Source organism: Sturnira hondurensis, unplaced genomic scaffold (assembly GCF_014824575.4).
Source record: "Sturnira hondurensis isolate 20B ecotype Veracruz unplaced genomic scaffold, ASM1482457v3 Scaffold0006437, whole genome shotgun sequence".
NCBI lineage: Eukaryota > Metazoa > Chordata > Mammalia > Chiroptera > Phyllostomidae > Sturnira > Sturnira hondurensis.
In genome coordinates, this window is record NW_028079068.1 from 5035760 (window position 1) to 5051954 (window position 16195).

Genomic DNA, 16195 nt, shown 5'->3' on the forward strand with positions numbered 1-16195 from the left:
TGACGCTCTCCTTTGTGCGTGAAGGTCACTGGCATGCACCTTAACTTGGCTTCCTTACTGTGAACATTGATTTTTGTTCTCACACACTTCCAGGTTCCTTTTTATCAACAGTGTATACTCGTGAGACAATTGGCCGAGGTCAGGGATATGGCCTGTAGTTACAAACTAGAATGAAGTTTACTGACTTGATGAAAATGAATCTTTTACTGAGTGTTCATTAGCACCATGTTCTTCTCACAAAGAACTCCAACATAAAATTCTACTTTCACACCCTCCTTGTTATGTACTTAGGGCTTATAGAGTCCTTGCCAATTTACTGAAAGACTATGAAATAACCTGTTCTGAAGACTGAAAGTCCTTTTCTTCTTGTCAGTTATCTTTCCAAATGTAATTTTGCAGATATGTTTTCAAGAACTCTACTAAGATGTTTTTATTCTACAATGCTAAAAATTATTTGGAAAAACAAATAATAATTAAGTCTGTAAGCATCATTTCTTTTCATTTTTTTTGTTTGTTCAGTTTTACTTACAAGAGGGCATTTTTCTTTAAGTTTCTTTGTTTCTGAACTAGCTGTTTTAACAGTGACTTGATTGAATTTTGAGTCATGTGTGAAACAAGTCACTTGCCATCAAATAATTATCAGTTATAATTAGGAGAACTGACCTCATTTCATGTGGTTCTTTGACCTAGAAGTAGTCATCTCGCTCTCAGCCAATTGGATCGTCGTGTTGTTGTTAGCATTGTATTATTTTCTAATCACTTGAAAAGCTCACATTAGCGGTAAATTTTCAGGAGCTATATGGTAATTTGCAAAATTAATATTTTTATCTTTTTATTTCTCTTTTCTAAACATAATGTCTGCTTTTAAAACATGGATTTGTCCTTTTTTCCATACAGAAATCACATTTGCACTTCTGTAAATTTGGTTTTAATTTTTTCACAAGATACTATTTCTGTTAGCAGGATCTGAATTTATAAGGGGTCCAATTGGCTTGGAAAAGAGTGGCTTTCCTGGTCTCTTTTTCCTTTTTGTATATTTATAACCCTAAATATATTTGTTCTCATATCTGACATAGTATTATTAAATTTAAGGATGTGTTTATAGAGTGTAAATACTTCCTAGGTACTTGATGACTTAATATTTTAAAATTCATACTTGTTTCACACCCAGATTCCAACCATTAAGCATGTGTTTTATATATGTATCAGTATTCCAAATATTGAAATCATTTTAAAGGGACTGTGAACAAATCTAGTCACCCGTAACTAGACCATGACTGACTTTTCCACAGGGGAAGAAGAGGTGAAGGTTTCGACCATGCCACTGTCAGCCTCTTCCCATTCATTACAACAAGGACAGCAGCCTACAAGTCTCCACACTACTGTGGCCTGACAGCAGAACTGAGAGGAGAGGATTAGACTCTGGGGTGCTTGCATGGGCAACCGGATTTTTGCATGATTCCTTTCTGATTTTGCATTTAATGTATACACCCAAAAGAGCCAATACAAACGTTCCTCATGCCTACAACTAGTGTGTTACTTCATAGTCACTAAAGTACTTCTTCACTAGGCGTTTAACACAGTTTATGAGCATAATAATTTTGGCATTGTTTCTCATGAGTGATGCTATTTTTAACTCACAAATAAACTTGTAGTACTAATTAAGATCCCAAATGAGATTAGCTAGAATTGTTCTTACTTTGGCTCTATTATTGAAAATATACAAAGATAATGGTAGTTCCTTGTTTTCTGATTTGTGAAAAAAATGGTAATATCTTAATATAATCATGAAACATTTGAAAATTAAGAAAGTAATGTCTGTTGCATTCTTTGAATACTTAAGAAAGAATACACATAAGACAAATTGGTGGTGTCGTTTAATGGTCAGCAGGATGTTGTCAGCAATTGTTTTTAGTTGTACGGATTTATATCCTATATTATGCATTACATGTTTAGAACCTGTTTTTGTTCTCTCATTTGCACATTTGCACTTTCTTTTTGAATGGTTGTTAATTATGTATAGATGGTTAAAAATAATCATTATAGACTAAATGCAATATAATCTCTTTCTAATGCACTGCCTAGTATACCAGGAAATGCCTCAGAAACAGAATTTCAACCTAAGTTGATTTATCAGAAACTTGAATATGGGGTAAATATTGTATGTGAAAAGCAACCATGGTAGTGTAACATTTTTCTTTGAACAAAAGGTACTTCTGTGAGATATCTGTTTGGAAATTTCATTGTTTAATCGTTGAAATGTGATAATAAAACCATATTACAAGTACCTGCCCAGAATGGGACTAAGGTGGAAGCGAAGAGATTGGGGATCCTTTAAACTTAGGCCACGTAAGTTGTCACAGATAATCTTAGTCAATCACAGAACAGAGTGGAGTGCTTTATTAGGACATAATGTGATGTGATATTTTGGGGTAACGCAACTTTTGAAATGTGTTTAAAACTGATAACGAAAGACAATAAGCTGAATTCAGAGCTGAGCAGTGGACAGAAAGCCGGTTCAGAAAACATGGCCTGAACTACGCATCTGGCAAGAAGGGGGAAGTCACAGCCGCTCTTGGGTTTCCACAAAACTATTGTGACTTAAAAGATTTGCTTTCATTTGTTAAAAATATTAAAAGGGTAATGTGAATACCGAAAAAGGAAGCATTGAGGTTTAAAATAAATAATGAAACACCTAATGAGAGATGATAACGTAACGTCATGTTAGAGCTGGAGTTTTCAAGGGCGCCTCTCTGCATAAAATCTGATTACTCTCTGTTAGATGTAACACCAATTAAATGGCTTTGTCCTGAGTTACAGTGGGGTAAGCTAAAATCTGTTCTTAGATATTCTTTGATTTGGTTAACTGAGAGTGTAGAAGCACCTAGTTTTCTAGCTTTTTAAATTATTTTAGTGAAATTCTGCATAAATGACAATCTCTAAGTTTGGAAGTCATTTTAGGACAGCATTACAAGAAATCTAGAGAATACAAATGAAATATTGTCGACTTACTAGCAGCCTTTTATCATGGCTTCATGATGATTTTATTTTGGCTGTAAGACATTCACTTAAATGTCTCTTGTGGTGCCGAGGCCCTGGGCTTTGTGGACAGACTTGAGCTCCCTGAGCTGAGTGGAGCATTGCTTCCTCCAGCCATCAGTGCAAACTTTCATCTCCTGGATCTTCTTACAAAGACATGAGAGGTGGTTAGCTCCTATCTACTTACTTCTCTGTGTTGAGAGATACACCTGTTAAACAAGACTTCTTTCCTGTGGTAGCTTTCTCTCTCCTTTCTCATTCCCAGCCAGTGCCCCCAAACTGTCAGGTCTTTTGCCCAGACTTGCCGGAACCCATAACTCTTTCCCTGCCTCTTTCCCCTCCCTCCTCACTTCCACACACACCATAGGTCAGGACAGTGCTTCTAAAGCCACCAGGCTTCAATTTACATATTTTCACTTAGAAAGCGAAAGGTTATCCTTTACCTATCTTTGTAATTTGAAATCTTGTAGGCTGAAGAAAAACAAGTATCACTGTCTTGCTTACTTAATATTTTATATAGTATGGTTTTTAAAAAGATTTTATTTATTTAGTTTTAGAAAGAGGGCAGGAAGGGAAAAAGAGAGGGAAAAAAAACATCAATGTGATTGATCGGTTGCCCCGTGTACACACCCCAACCGGGCACCAGCTTGCAACCCAGGCATGTGCCCTAAATGTGAATCAAACCGGTGCCCTTTTGCCTTGCGGGGCAATGCCCAACCAACTGAACCACACCAGTCAGGGCTGGTATGTTTTTTTAATAAAGTGAAGTCTTAAAATCATAGTCATAATTAAGTGTACCAAAGCACAGAAGAAAGTATACAGCACATAGAAGAGAGTATCATTTTCCATAGCAAGTAGATTGATGAAACCAAATAATGGTAAAGAATGAGAAATTGTAAAAAAAAAAAAGTCTTCCAATTAATTTTGATGAATTACTGCATCATTGATCTGTCATGCCCAAGGGAGATTTTGTATGCTTTTACCTACTTAACCTGGTTTTTTTTTTTAGATTGTATTTATTTATTTTTAGAGAGAAGGGAAGGGAGGGAGAGAAACACTGATGTGAGAGAGAGAAAAAATATCAATCTGTTGCCTCACACACAGCCCCAGCCAGGTACCTAGCCCCCAACCCAGGCCTGTGTCTTGACCGGGAATCAAACTGGCAACCTTCCAGTTTGCTGGACGATGCTCAACCCACTGAGCCACATCAGTCAGGGCTACTTCCTTAACCTTTAAAAGGTGACTAGTTTGTTCCTTGAATCAACAATTATACCTGGCGTCCAGAAATCTTTGATGTACTTGTGAAATTACGAGTTTGTGCGTATGCACATCTGTCCATTTTTGTCTTGGGAGAAGATCCATAGTTACTAGATTCGCAAAGGATTTGGTGACACCCTCAGGGAAGAAAGTTAGGAACTTCTGCCCCAGAGTGTTCTCAGTGCTACTGGAGGAAATCGACACCTAGACTGAAGGATTTTGATCATATGATGAATATCAAATGCCTATCGACTTTCTTAAAGATTCCATTAGAAAATGTTTTCCGATTAATAATTTTCATTCTCCTGTTGCATTTTGTTTTCCAGGTGCTTTCCTACACTCTCCCCTTAGTTCAACAAAGCATTAATTAAACATTCGAGTGCCTATTCCGTGTAGTGACCTGAGCTAGAGCTTGACGGGTACAAGGTTGTGTCAGGTTCAGCCCCTATGGTCAAGGATAATAGTCCAGTAACGGTTTGATTTCACGTTATTTCTGTGAGGTCAGCTCTTGCTGTGTTTTAACCACAAGGATGGCAGTCCAGACTCATTTCATCATTTATCGCTCTGACAGTGGCAACAGAGGGTATTGAATACTGATACTTGAAATTCTTAACTATAAAATTTGGCAGGAGTGAAAGACACAGAGCAGGCATACATGTATTCGTCTCATTTAAGTACATTTCACAGTATGCGTGTATGCGCATGTCTTCCACTCTTAGCATCCTGCAACTTAAGTAGAGCTTTCTATCTATGTGTTCTTTCAAAGAACACAGCTTGAAAGTGTTGTACACGTGTACATTTCTGCTGACACGGCTCCTCCTTGCGTGGCGTTCCGAGCACCTTCGAGACTGCCAGAGCTCCCTGTGGTCACGTGGGTTTGTGGGGAGCCCCTCCCCAGAGGCACTGCCTCGGAAAGCCCAGAGAAAGGAGCAACGTGCAGGGGCATTGAAATCTTACAAAATTAAGACCACCATATTACTTATGCCTACATAAAAAAACGGGGCACACTTTTTTCCTGTGTTGAGCTGTAAGGTTGGGGATTTTTGTGTTTATTTGATCATGAAGCTTCCTCAAATCTGCTGAATTGGCTCTGAGAGAGTCAATTGTATCATACAATTGAAAACACAGTATTTTTAAAAAATTATAAAGAGGTGAGAACCCAACACATGTTACAGTATATGTCTTTTTCTACAAAATATGACCCAAGTCAATTATCTAGTATCGAGCTAGGCCTTCAGTTCTTAGGGCGGTGTCTCTCCTCAGCCTTCTGATCGAAATGAGTACCTAACACATTGTCTCCTTGTGCAAGGGCAGTAACATACGCAGGCGTTGCACGTGAAATGCTGTGATACAGGATTTGTATTGCATGGTGTCCGATGAGTTCACTAAACATGTATTGTGAGCCGGTTCAAGGACAGGCTTCATAAAAAGGGTGGTTTTGTTGTTGTTTTTAATTTGAAGGTTGCTTGAAATTTAGATGAGGAAAGGGGAAGATACAGTAAAGGGAACAGATGGAGCAAAGAAGTAGAGGTAGAAACTAGTGTGGTCTGAGGGGGTCAGGAGGGAAGGACGGGGGCGGGCTGATCCGTGCAGTCCAGGGTCCTGTAGGTGCTTGGGAAGAGGCGAGCCTTCGAGAGGAGGTTAAGTCATGGTTTAGCTTTAGACAGCGGGAGGTACCTTCCACTGTTGCTTGGAGACACAATCAGAAGATTTAGGAGAGAACGAGAATTGAGAACATGAGACTACATGAAGGGGCCCTTCTCAGCAGGGACCGAAGGCATGCTGTGTGGAATGCGGGCAAGAGAGTGGAGCTGGGGGCCGGCAGACGAAGGAGACTGAATTCATCGGTGAGAACAGGCCTAGGAGGGCATCAGAAAGGAATTCAAGAATTGCTGAGTAAAGATAAGGATCAGATTTAACATTTTTAGAGTCTAAATGGGTGTGATTTTGTATTTCCTCGGGTTCGGCTCAAAGCATCAGGGGTGGTCAAAGCAAACACTGAGAGTTGGGTTGGAAGGCGAAGAAGAAAAGGACAGAAGGTATTCAGGAAGATAATATCAAAATACCTAAGCTTGTCTAGAAGATTCCACTAAGGCAGGAAAGAACCAGTGGTGTCGGCGTGTTGAAGAAAGTTCAGTGGTTTTAGATTTTGTAAGGACAAAGAACAGGTCTCGTCCTGTTAAGCAGATGACAGATCAAGGGACCACTCTGCTGAATGATGAGTGAGAGCCAGAAAAGGGTGGTAGTTGTCTTACCTTCAGGGCCGGAGGTTGGAAAGGCGGCTAGCTTTCGTAAGCCCTGCAGTCTCCTCCCTCCCTGCTTTCCCTCCCAGGCCTTTCCTGAGAGTGGGAATTCAGACTAGATGAACGAGAACTGTGGAAAGGATGGTGTTGCCGGGGGACTCCTGGGGCCGGTTTCCTGTAAAGTGATCATCCAACCGAAATCTCCATGCAGTGGAATACACGTTCCTTTCTTAGAGTACGATGGGAGGACGTGGAAGCAGAGTGAAGGGGGGGGCCTGGGAAAAGCCAGAGATGAGATCGAGCAGGTGGCGGTAAACCCAAAGAGGGGGAGCGATTGGCCGATGTGTCCCTTGGGATGTGAAGGATTCAGACAGAGCGGGTGCAGCGGATCATGAGTCTCGTGGTTGAGGAGCCCACATTACAGGTGTGAGCTACTTTCTGCCACACTCACATACAGACTGGCAAGAAGCAACTTTCCTTCTGCATAGGGAAAGTGTCTTTTATAGCAAGTCATGGTACAAAAACATTTGAACAGTTTTCCCCTAAAGAGAATGTGCTGTTTGAATAGATGCATATCTGCAAGTTGATACACTAATCTCCTCTTGGTTCTTAATTTTTGTATTCTTAGATGTGACCTTTAGGAAAAATTGCTAAAGGTGTAGTGGAACAGGGATGGAGATACAAAGAAAGATACAGAACATAGTTTTTCTCCTTATTCGATTAATAGCAAAAGTACTTAGTTTCCAGTCCACGAAAATATTTCACATGCGCTGGACTTGTTTCATATACGTGAGCTGAGAGATCAAGTAGGACGTTTAAAAATGGCAGTGCTTCGAAGTACCAGACACTGATGAAGAAGACTGTGTGAAACCGTGCGGAAGGATGGAGAGCCACCGCCCCTTGGACCTCCTTGCTGCCCAGGGATTGGCTGCCGTTCGTGTTATAGTGCTGGACAGGCCCGCCTACAGCTTTCTCTAATCAGGAGCTTTTTAAAAGAATCGCTCTTGAGAAGTCAAGGTTTATTAAGGAGAATCTACTCTGTTCCACAGAGTTTTAGGGCACTTTCCCTGGGTTTGAGTTACACGGAAATCCGGTTCACGCCTGGTCGGTTGGTTCCTAGAACCAAGAGGGCAATCTGAGCTGCTTGACAATCGGACCGAAGTACCTAGAAGTTCCATGAAGCCCCTGGAAATTGTTGAACCAGTCCATCTTCCCTCCGACTGTACTGCCTAAGGTAGCTATTGACCTGACTTCGTTCTTAGCCCACTTCACTGTCTGTGTGAAGAGAGCCACTTAACAGAATAGCCAGTTAGGGCTGTTCTGAAGGTTCCTGGAAGCTCCGCATTGGCCCAGGAACACACAGTCCTCGGAACGGTTAGGTTGCTTGGTTCTGAGACCCACTGTTGTGCTCTGTTCCAAAGCAGACCCCTGCTAGTATAACTTTTAAAGCTTTTAAAGCACCCTGTATCTTAAAAAAAATTGAAGTGAAATTCACATAGCATACAATTAACTACTTGAAAGTGTACAATTCACTGGCCCATACTGTTCTTTAAGTGTTAAACTAGCACAACAAATAACCCACCTACTCCAGCCCTTGAGAATTCAGGCCCGTTTCTTATTGGGGCTCAGTGGTGGCAGCCGCACCCGGTCCCAGTGCTTCATCCGAAGACGGAAAGGCAGACCTTACGCCTTAAAAGACCCGCACTTCACAGTGGTGCTCAAGTTGTGCATCAGCAACCCTGGTGCCCCGCTCTGTCCCAGAAGGTGGGGTGGCGTAGGCCGAGCGCACCAGGACTTGTAGGCAAGAGACCGTAAGATACTTTCAGATTTCCTGAGTAGGTAAAAATGTCTGCAACTACCATCTGAATAATTTTGAAATGGCAATAATGGTCTTTCTGTCTTCGTGACGTTTGATTAGCATTACGTAAGAAAAGGTTTGTTCAGCGAAGTAAGAGGGTAAGCCTAGCTCTGTCTGAGTATGAGGTTGAAAGTGTGTGTGTGTGTGTGTGTGTGTGTATGCCTATTTCCAATTAAATCCTCCATGTGGTGGGTGTCCCGGAGAAAAAAGTGTCAGGCCATCTCAGTGGCTTTTCATGTCTTTATTCCTGCTGTGTTCTGATGGTATGTTTAGGATGCATGCTGCATTTGTATTCTGTCTTTCTCTAAATATTTTTTTTAAAGAAATAGAGACCCTATTTAAATGCAGCGAGGTTGTAATACTGATGCCACCTCACCCCTGGTCATGTTTTACCTGAACGAATAGTTTCATGGCTTTTTCTCATCAAATCTCACTCCCATTACTAAGGATACTCGTCTCGTGTCACACTCTTTGGGAAAACCTAAGGACAGGATAAGAAAAAAGGTTTGTCTTAGAATCATGAAACTTCAAAACTGTGAAACCTGTAACATAGTCTTTAACAATCCTCCCTTTAAAGACCCAGTAATACTTATAATAAACAAGACTCGGAAGGATTGTGATGGGCTCCTAATCACATTCCATCTTCTGAGTTTGCTTTCATACATGCAACTCAAGGAGAAAAAGAACTTCCAAGAAGTTCCTGTAAATGTTGTTGTGTCTCCCAGTTGGATGAGCTCTCGAAAGCCCAGGGCTTCCAGCTGAGAACATCAGTGTAAAGTGTCCCTCTCTCAGCCGGTCTTATCCCAGGTCCTGAGTTCCCCAAGCAGCGTTGTGTTCAGTGTGGGCCAGTGACTTTGGAGCAACGTTAGCAGGGGCAAATGTAACCTTGGGATGCTCTTAACACAGACTTAAAATAATTACCAGTGTCAGAACTAAAATAAAGAGTAAAACTGGTGGAATTAAGTTTACCCAGGATTTTTCTGCAATGCCAAAAAGTGTTTCAACTTGTTTTAAACTAACATGCATGACCCTAGACTGGGGACACCTCTAGTTAAAAAAAGTCTTGTATTAATGGCACCAAGATGTGCTACACCCACACTAAAGGCGTGAATGCAGATTCATCTTTGAAGAGCTCCTGTCTGCTACACCATGTAAAATGAGAGCGTATCTGCAGAATTTTTTAAACCAAGGAGGTTGTTTTCAGCATACGAAACAGAGGGAACGCGCCACAAGGATTTTAAAGATGGTATCGTCACCATGTCCAAGAAGAAATGCAGGAAAGCTGACTGCAATCAACTTCAGTAGCCTAGCGATGTTTCCTAATAGGTGAGGTCCTGTCCCAAGAACTCTGCTAGTGTTCACGCTGCTAACAGTCATGCATACCGAAGGGATGTGTCTGCGAGCAGAACTCGGCAGTCTGCAGCATTACGGGGATGTTTCTAAACATTGTCATTGTACATGTTGGTATTTGCAAGGCTGACGCCCTGAAGTTGTTTATTTTTTTCTTAATTGCATCTTTAAAATGAGTATCCAGCTAAAGGTAAAGGAGGTCCTGGGTTATGACTTCATTGACCAAGTAGCAGGGGTTCTTACTGGCTTTAAGCTGAGTGCTGGGCTATAGACTGTTGTTCCACTTGTGTTTTTATGAAAATTTTATGATTATGGCTTCCTGTTACATACCCTGTCCCTCACCTCCCATTTAGGGTGAGATTTGGTACCAGGCATGTTTTTTTTTACTCCTAAACTGTTAACATTTGCCATTAACCTAGCCGTGGTCTTGCCCAGTCCCAGATAGGTAGGTATAAACGTGTCTTGCTTGAATGTCAGTGTAGTCGGTGCTGCTAGGTGTACATTCCCAGCACCTCACCTGTATTTTAAATGGGAGGTGACTGGAATGAAGCCTGTTACTGAAACACACAACGATCTTACATGATCTCCAAATACTTAACACACAGCCGTGCAACCTTTGTTTTGTAACGTGCCTTCAGGTTTTAATTCTTGACCCCCCCTCCCCCCGAGCCTTATTCTGTACACTAACCTGTCTAGTTTCTCTTCCTTTGGACACAGGTAGAAATGGTTTCTTTCTCTGTATAACCACAGTGAGAGGGAGTGGTCCCGACTGGGTCTTAATGTGCACTAGCTGTGTGATTCCCCTGCAGGGTCCCAGGCAGGCCTGAGCTTTTCCTCTTTGAAGGAGACGGCTCTGTCCTGATCGGGCTGCCCAGTTATCTCCCCAGTAGTCAGTCTGCTACCCCTCAACTGTTTCCACACCAGCTTTGACTTTAAGTGATCTTATTCTCTTCTCTTTCTTTTAATTCAGAACGTGTTTGTTTAAACAGAAAGCATAGCCTGGGTTTTGGAGTCCATCGGGTAACAACCATGTACTGTTAAATGCCAAATTGAAAAAGATTTATGGGACTGTAAGACTGTCATTATTCACTTTCCCCAACTTCTAAGTTTTTCTAGCTCTTTTAAAAATCATTTAATGCTGGCTTGGTGGAGTGAGTGCAGGCCTACGAACCAAAGGGTTGCCAGTTCTATTCCCAGTCAGGGACCATGGCGGGTTGCTTTTGGGCCAGGTCCCCACTTGGGGGGTGCTCAAGAGGCAGCCACACATCAGTGTTTCTTTTCCTCTCTCCTTCCCTGTCCCTTTCTTTAAAAATCAATAAAATCTTTAAAAAGAAAAACAATCAAATAAAAATCACATAATTCTTCTGGGCAGTATGACTAAAATTCAGTGTTTACCAATCTGCGTAATTTTTAATAGAATTCATTTTTTCACCAAAATATTAGTTCTCTTTCCGTGTAAAGCTCCAGGCTATAGTTAAGTACGAAATGTAGTTTCTAGTCTATATTTGAGAGTTTATTCATCTGATCTTCCCTTTCTTTCCTGCACAGTAAGACTCAGCACTTAATTGAGAATTGATTCTGTCAAAACTATTTCTGGAAATTTTTTCCAAATTCAGCTGTAATAAATCATGGCTAAAGATGAACATTTAAGTAAATATAAATTATTTTCAAGGCTCCTGGTGGACTGGTGGTGAGCATTTAAGTCTAATGCATTGGCAATACTAGTATTCGTTCTTTTAAAATCAAGACATTGTTTGAAAGTTAGAAGCAAAACGGTTTTTTTATTTTTCCTTAACATGTGACTAAGCAGTAAGGAGGAAAAAGAATAAAATGCTCTTGTGTTTTTTTAATCATACAGTACATAGATAAAATAGTTAACGCATAAAAGCTTGTTTTGAAAGTCAAATGTATATAAAACAATCTCAAAACTTAACAACTGTGCCTTGGTTTGGGTGAACAAGTACAAGGAGCCTGGTCTGTTGGGGCGGAAGTGCCTGTCCCCGCGCCGGTACCATATCTGTTTCATTTGGTTTTAATGTAAAATAATGAGGACGTGACTTCAGGTTTTGAAATAATTTTTTGAAATTCATAAATAAAGCATATTATTGTTTTAATGCCCAAAAATACTTTCTGAAAATGAAGCTTATGAGCTCCATCCTGAAGAATCTGTTAATTAAAATCATGTTTCAGAGCATGAATAAAAGTAGTCTTCTTTAGGGGGATTTTTGTGACTGATTTAAACTCTGAAGATAGGAGCCATCTTTCCAGGAAAAAAAAAAAAAAAAAGATGAGACTAATCTTCACTGTTGAAATAAAAGTGAGTTGTGTGATCAAATGGAATAAAACACTGGGTTTGGTGTTTTTAACAACTTTTAGAAAATTAGGAAAATTATGAACATCAGAAATCTTAGGAATTTCAATAGACACGTAACCATAGTTGGCAAAATACTTTGGCCTGAAGAGGAATTTTCCCCCATAAAAAATAAATAATTTATTGACACCAGTGAAAAACCATCACTGACTTTGCTCAGAATGGCCAACCTCCAGTGATCTGCTAAAGAGATACAAAAACAAAGCCAACCAGCACGACTCTTAGGAGGCTGCAGTAATATATTGCAACATCGAGCTCCAGAGAAAATGATACAGGGTGGACAGTAAATCTTCATTGGAGGAAAACTAATGGTTGAGAGAGTCGTGTTAGCGTCTGATTGCTTCTGGAGGCCTGGGAAGCCTGGGTCTGCTTTGCGTTACATCTGGACTTTTGGAAGCTCTTAATCCGATTCATTTGGACGTGAGTTATAAGTCACCTCTTGCTTGTACTGTGGCGCTCAGCGTTAAGGGTCCTCCTACTGCTCGGTTATCAGTCCTCTTCCTCTTCTCACCTCGGGGCTCTGGCCCCCTCCACTCCTGACTGTCCCTTATTTCCCCACGACCACCCCCACCCCGCCAGCCACACAAAGACTTAAAAACTTACCTAATAACACCTTTCTTAACATAAGTTTCTCATTTATGATACAAATTCACCTCAGTCTTCCTTTGTGTGTATGTATGTATATACACATACACACACACTCACATGGAAAATTGTACAATAGTAAATAATACAAGGATAAACCCTGTTTTGCGTACTCACAAATGTAAACCTACTTTTACCATACACACACACACACACACACACACAGCCTTACACACAATTCAGAAAGTCTATAAAATGCCTCTCCTTCCAGAACTCTTTATGGGCAATGATGAGGTGTTTTGGGGAGTTTAATACATTTTTTAAATTACGGCTTATGTTCAATATTATTTTGTATTCGTTTCAGGTGTACAGCACAGTGATGATGACACAATCATACGCTTTACAAAGTTTTCCTGCTGATATTTCTGGTACCTGCCTGGCCCCATACATAGTCATTACAATACTATTGACTGTGTTCTCTGTGCTGTACATTACATCCCCGTGACTAGCTGGTCACTGCCAATCTGGACTTCTTAATAGTAGGGGGATTCTGTAGGGTAACTTGTCATTGATAAAGATTTTTTTCTTTTGGTTAAACCATCTTTTTCCCAGTTCTGGTTCAGTCTGTGAAAGCGGTTAACCACTTGTCTAGTAACTTCCAGACGTCAATGAAACGTTCTTAGTTCTTTTCAACCACTCGACACTTGGCGTGGTTTGTCGTTCCCTCTGCAGTTCCGTTCTCCTCTGCACATATATTCGCTTGAAGTGAGTGCCTTTCAAAATACGAGGCTCACACTTCACTAATCCAGCTATGATTAGATTAGATCATCTACTTTTTAATTAAAAAGTATATTCCTTTTGGTGTACAGAGTTCTCTTATAAAAATATTTTGTGGGGTAGGTATTATCCTCACTTTATAAATGAGGAAACTAAGGCTCCGAGTGTTTTTCATCTGTGGTCTGCCCAATGTCATAAAATTTTTAATTTAGACATTGTACATCTGTCTGTGTATCTGGTCCTAATGCTACCCTTTTAAAAGTTCCCTTACCCAGTTGCCATGTTAAATATGGTGACTCTGTTATGGCCTCACAGGCTGGGCCTTCATACACATAACTAGTGAGATTCTTCATCCTGCTCTTCTCTGTAGTACTTCCCTGTACTGCTCAGATTTTTACAATCTCAGTGTCTTTCTGTTAATTTTCACACGTTTGAATCTGATGTAGAGTGTACCCTGCGTGTATATCACCATCTTACAAGTTTGTCTTTTGAAAGAACTGTGTGACTGTAAAGTGATAAACGTTATTACTAACATTACTAATAACATTTGTATGGAGGCTTTACATTGAAGAACAGTTGACATTTTAATTACAGATCTTGTCATCTCTAGAATTGGCTTTGATTTGTGTATTTAAATTAACTTTGTGGGTTTTTTAAAGCATAATAAAAAGCACGGAGTCAAAAGACCTGCCAAGCAGACACTTTCAGGCTCACACACGGTACCTCAAGCCCTGTGCAGGCCCGCTTACACACGGCCGTCACCCCGCCATACCCGACCGTCCCACCCCGAAAGGTTACCATCAGAAATCTTACCGGAAACTGCCGAATTCAGGCTATATTTATGACATCCTAGAACCCTACTCAAAGAATCAATTACTTTGGTATGATCGGTTCTTTAAAAAATTTGTTTTTATTTTAGAGAGAAGGGAAGGGAGGGAGAGAAACATCAGTCGGTTGCCTCTAGCCCATGCGCCAACTGGGGACCAAGCCTCCACAGCCCAGGCGTGTGTCCTGAGCAGGAGTCAAACCCACAACCTTTTGGTTTGTAGGGTGATGCCCAGTCAACTGAGCCACATCAGCGGGAAGCAGTATGGTTCTTTATGGATATGCCTTTTGGCCCTCCTTGGTTACTCTGCTGCTCTTGTTTTGTGGAATTTAAGTGTCGGTGGGATGGGAATGGAGCTAGCTGGTCTGGGCAGGCAAGAGAACAGGGAAGGAGAGGGACCGTGGAATATAGAAGGAGGTCATTTCCAAATGAAACAGTTGTCGGTAGACCCCGCCTCCATGACTCCTTGGGCCACTGCAAAATTGAAAGTGGAACTTCCTGTGTGTTCCATTTAGAAGGGAACTGAGGCTCTAGTTAAAATGCTACATAGTATTTCCCTTGAAAAATGCCCCAGACACAAGCAGGAGGGCTGTGCTTGCTTAAACCTATTATTACTCATTTTAAAAGAAATTATCCAGTTCTTCATCTGTTTCAGAATTTCCCCAAGAACTAATGGCGAGCATGTAACTTCTAGAGTCCGCTGTTTCCTGCTTTTTCTGGCACTTCTCTTGACAGTGGTTTTGTAGTCGTATCTGAGGATTAAAATTCATTTTGCATCTAGAGACGTTAAACTCATTGACATTGTAGTAGCTGTGTGTGTGTGTGCGTGTGCACTGTATCTCTGCCCACAGTTCTGCACACGGTTTAATCGGTCCTTTCTGGTTTGAGGGTTGTGCACTCTGTCCTAAAGAAGAGGGAAGGAAGCAAAATGAAGATGGAACTCCGTAGCTCTGTCTTCTCTTGGGGCTTCACATCGTGATACCACGCTGAGTGGTGACTCTTCCTAATTTCCTCCTGTTTGAATTCAGCTTTTTCTTGCCGTCAGCATTTTTCCCAAGCTTCAGTCATTATGGATTCTGATTTTAATCCTCAAGGATTTTGATACTGTTACACAGGTAGGTTATGTACCTCCATCCATCTTTCCTAAGCTTTTCGAGTCTAATCCCATGAGATTCTCCCTGTTCAGTAACTGGTTTTTGCCGACTTCCCCCAGTTTATTTTCCTTACTAGAATTGTTTATCATTGTGTAGTCAGATGTCATATTTTAGCATATTCTGAGATCTGTGAAGCACTGCACTGTGGGACCACGGCCATCCTTTTATTTTTTACCTTTTTTGGAAAGCTGTTGTCTCCAAAAACTTAGAAGCACATGCCCAGTGCTATTTGTTTAGGAAACAGAAATACCTCTTCCGGTTCAGCTCAGGGACTGATCACTGTATACGAAGACAATTAAATCAAGGCCCCTCTCCTGGATGAGCTCACAATCTAGTAGGAAAGATGCCTACCACGTAAACAGGTGATTGGAATTCACTGTGGTAACTGCAAAACTAGCCAGCATGCCTGTCGTCGAAGAACTCAGTTCTCATTGTTCTCATTCTCTGCTTCTGTAGATCCTAAAAGTATGTCACATATTTTTAGGGCCGCTGTCCACCATAGGCAACCAGTTCTTTGTTGGTCACGAGTCCAGAATACAAGTGTCCTTCTTTGCTTTCACCTTGGGAAAGTGAGCTGGGCAGGGAGTGAATGTTACCGGGTTTATTTTCTTCTAGCAGATTTACACCTCAGAGATGTTAGGGGGATGTGATAGCCTTTGTGTCTCCACGGTTCTGTTGTTTGTCTGGGTGATGAAAGACAAATACATCAGGGCCCCCCTCCTGGGCCGTAATCTC

At 41.1% G+C, this 16195-nt stretch overlaps 1 protein-coding gene across 6 annotated transcripts in view; it reads left to right on the top strand.

Moving 5' to 3' along the window:
• CNOT4 (CCR4-NOT transcription complex subunit 4) overlaps positions 1–16195 on the top strand; it is a 145104-nt gene that overhangs the window by 119069 nt on the left and 9840 nt on the right. For 2 of the 6 annotated variants that reach the window (XM_037049143.1, XM_037049144.1), the window contains exon 11: positions 1293–1525. The exons of the other annotated variants lie outside the window; for them this stretch is intronic. In XM_037049143.1, the coding sequence (XP_036905038.1) occupies positions 1293–1393 (101 nt within the window). In that variant the 3' untranslated portion in view covers positions 1394–1525. Of the gene's footprint in view, positions 1–1292; positions 1526–16195 lie in introns of those variants that run through there. 6 annotated transcript variants of the gene reach the window in all.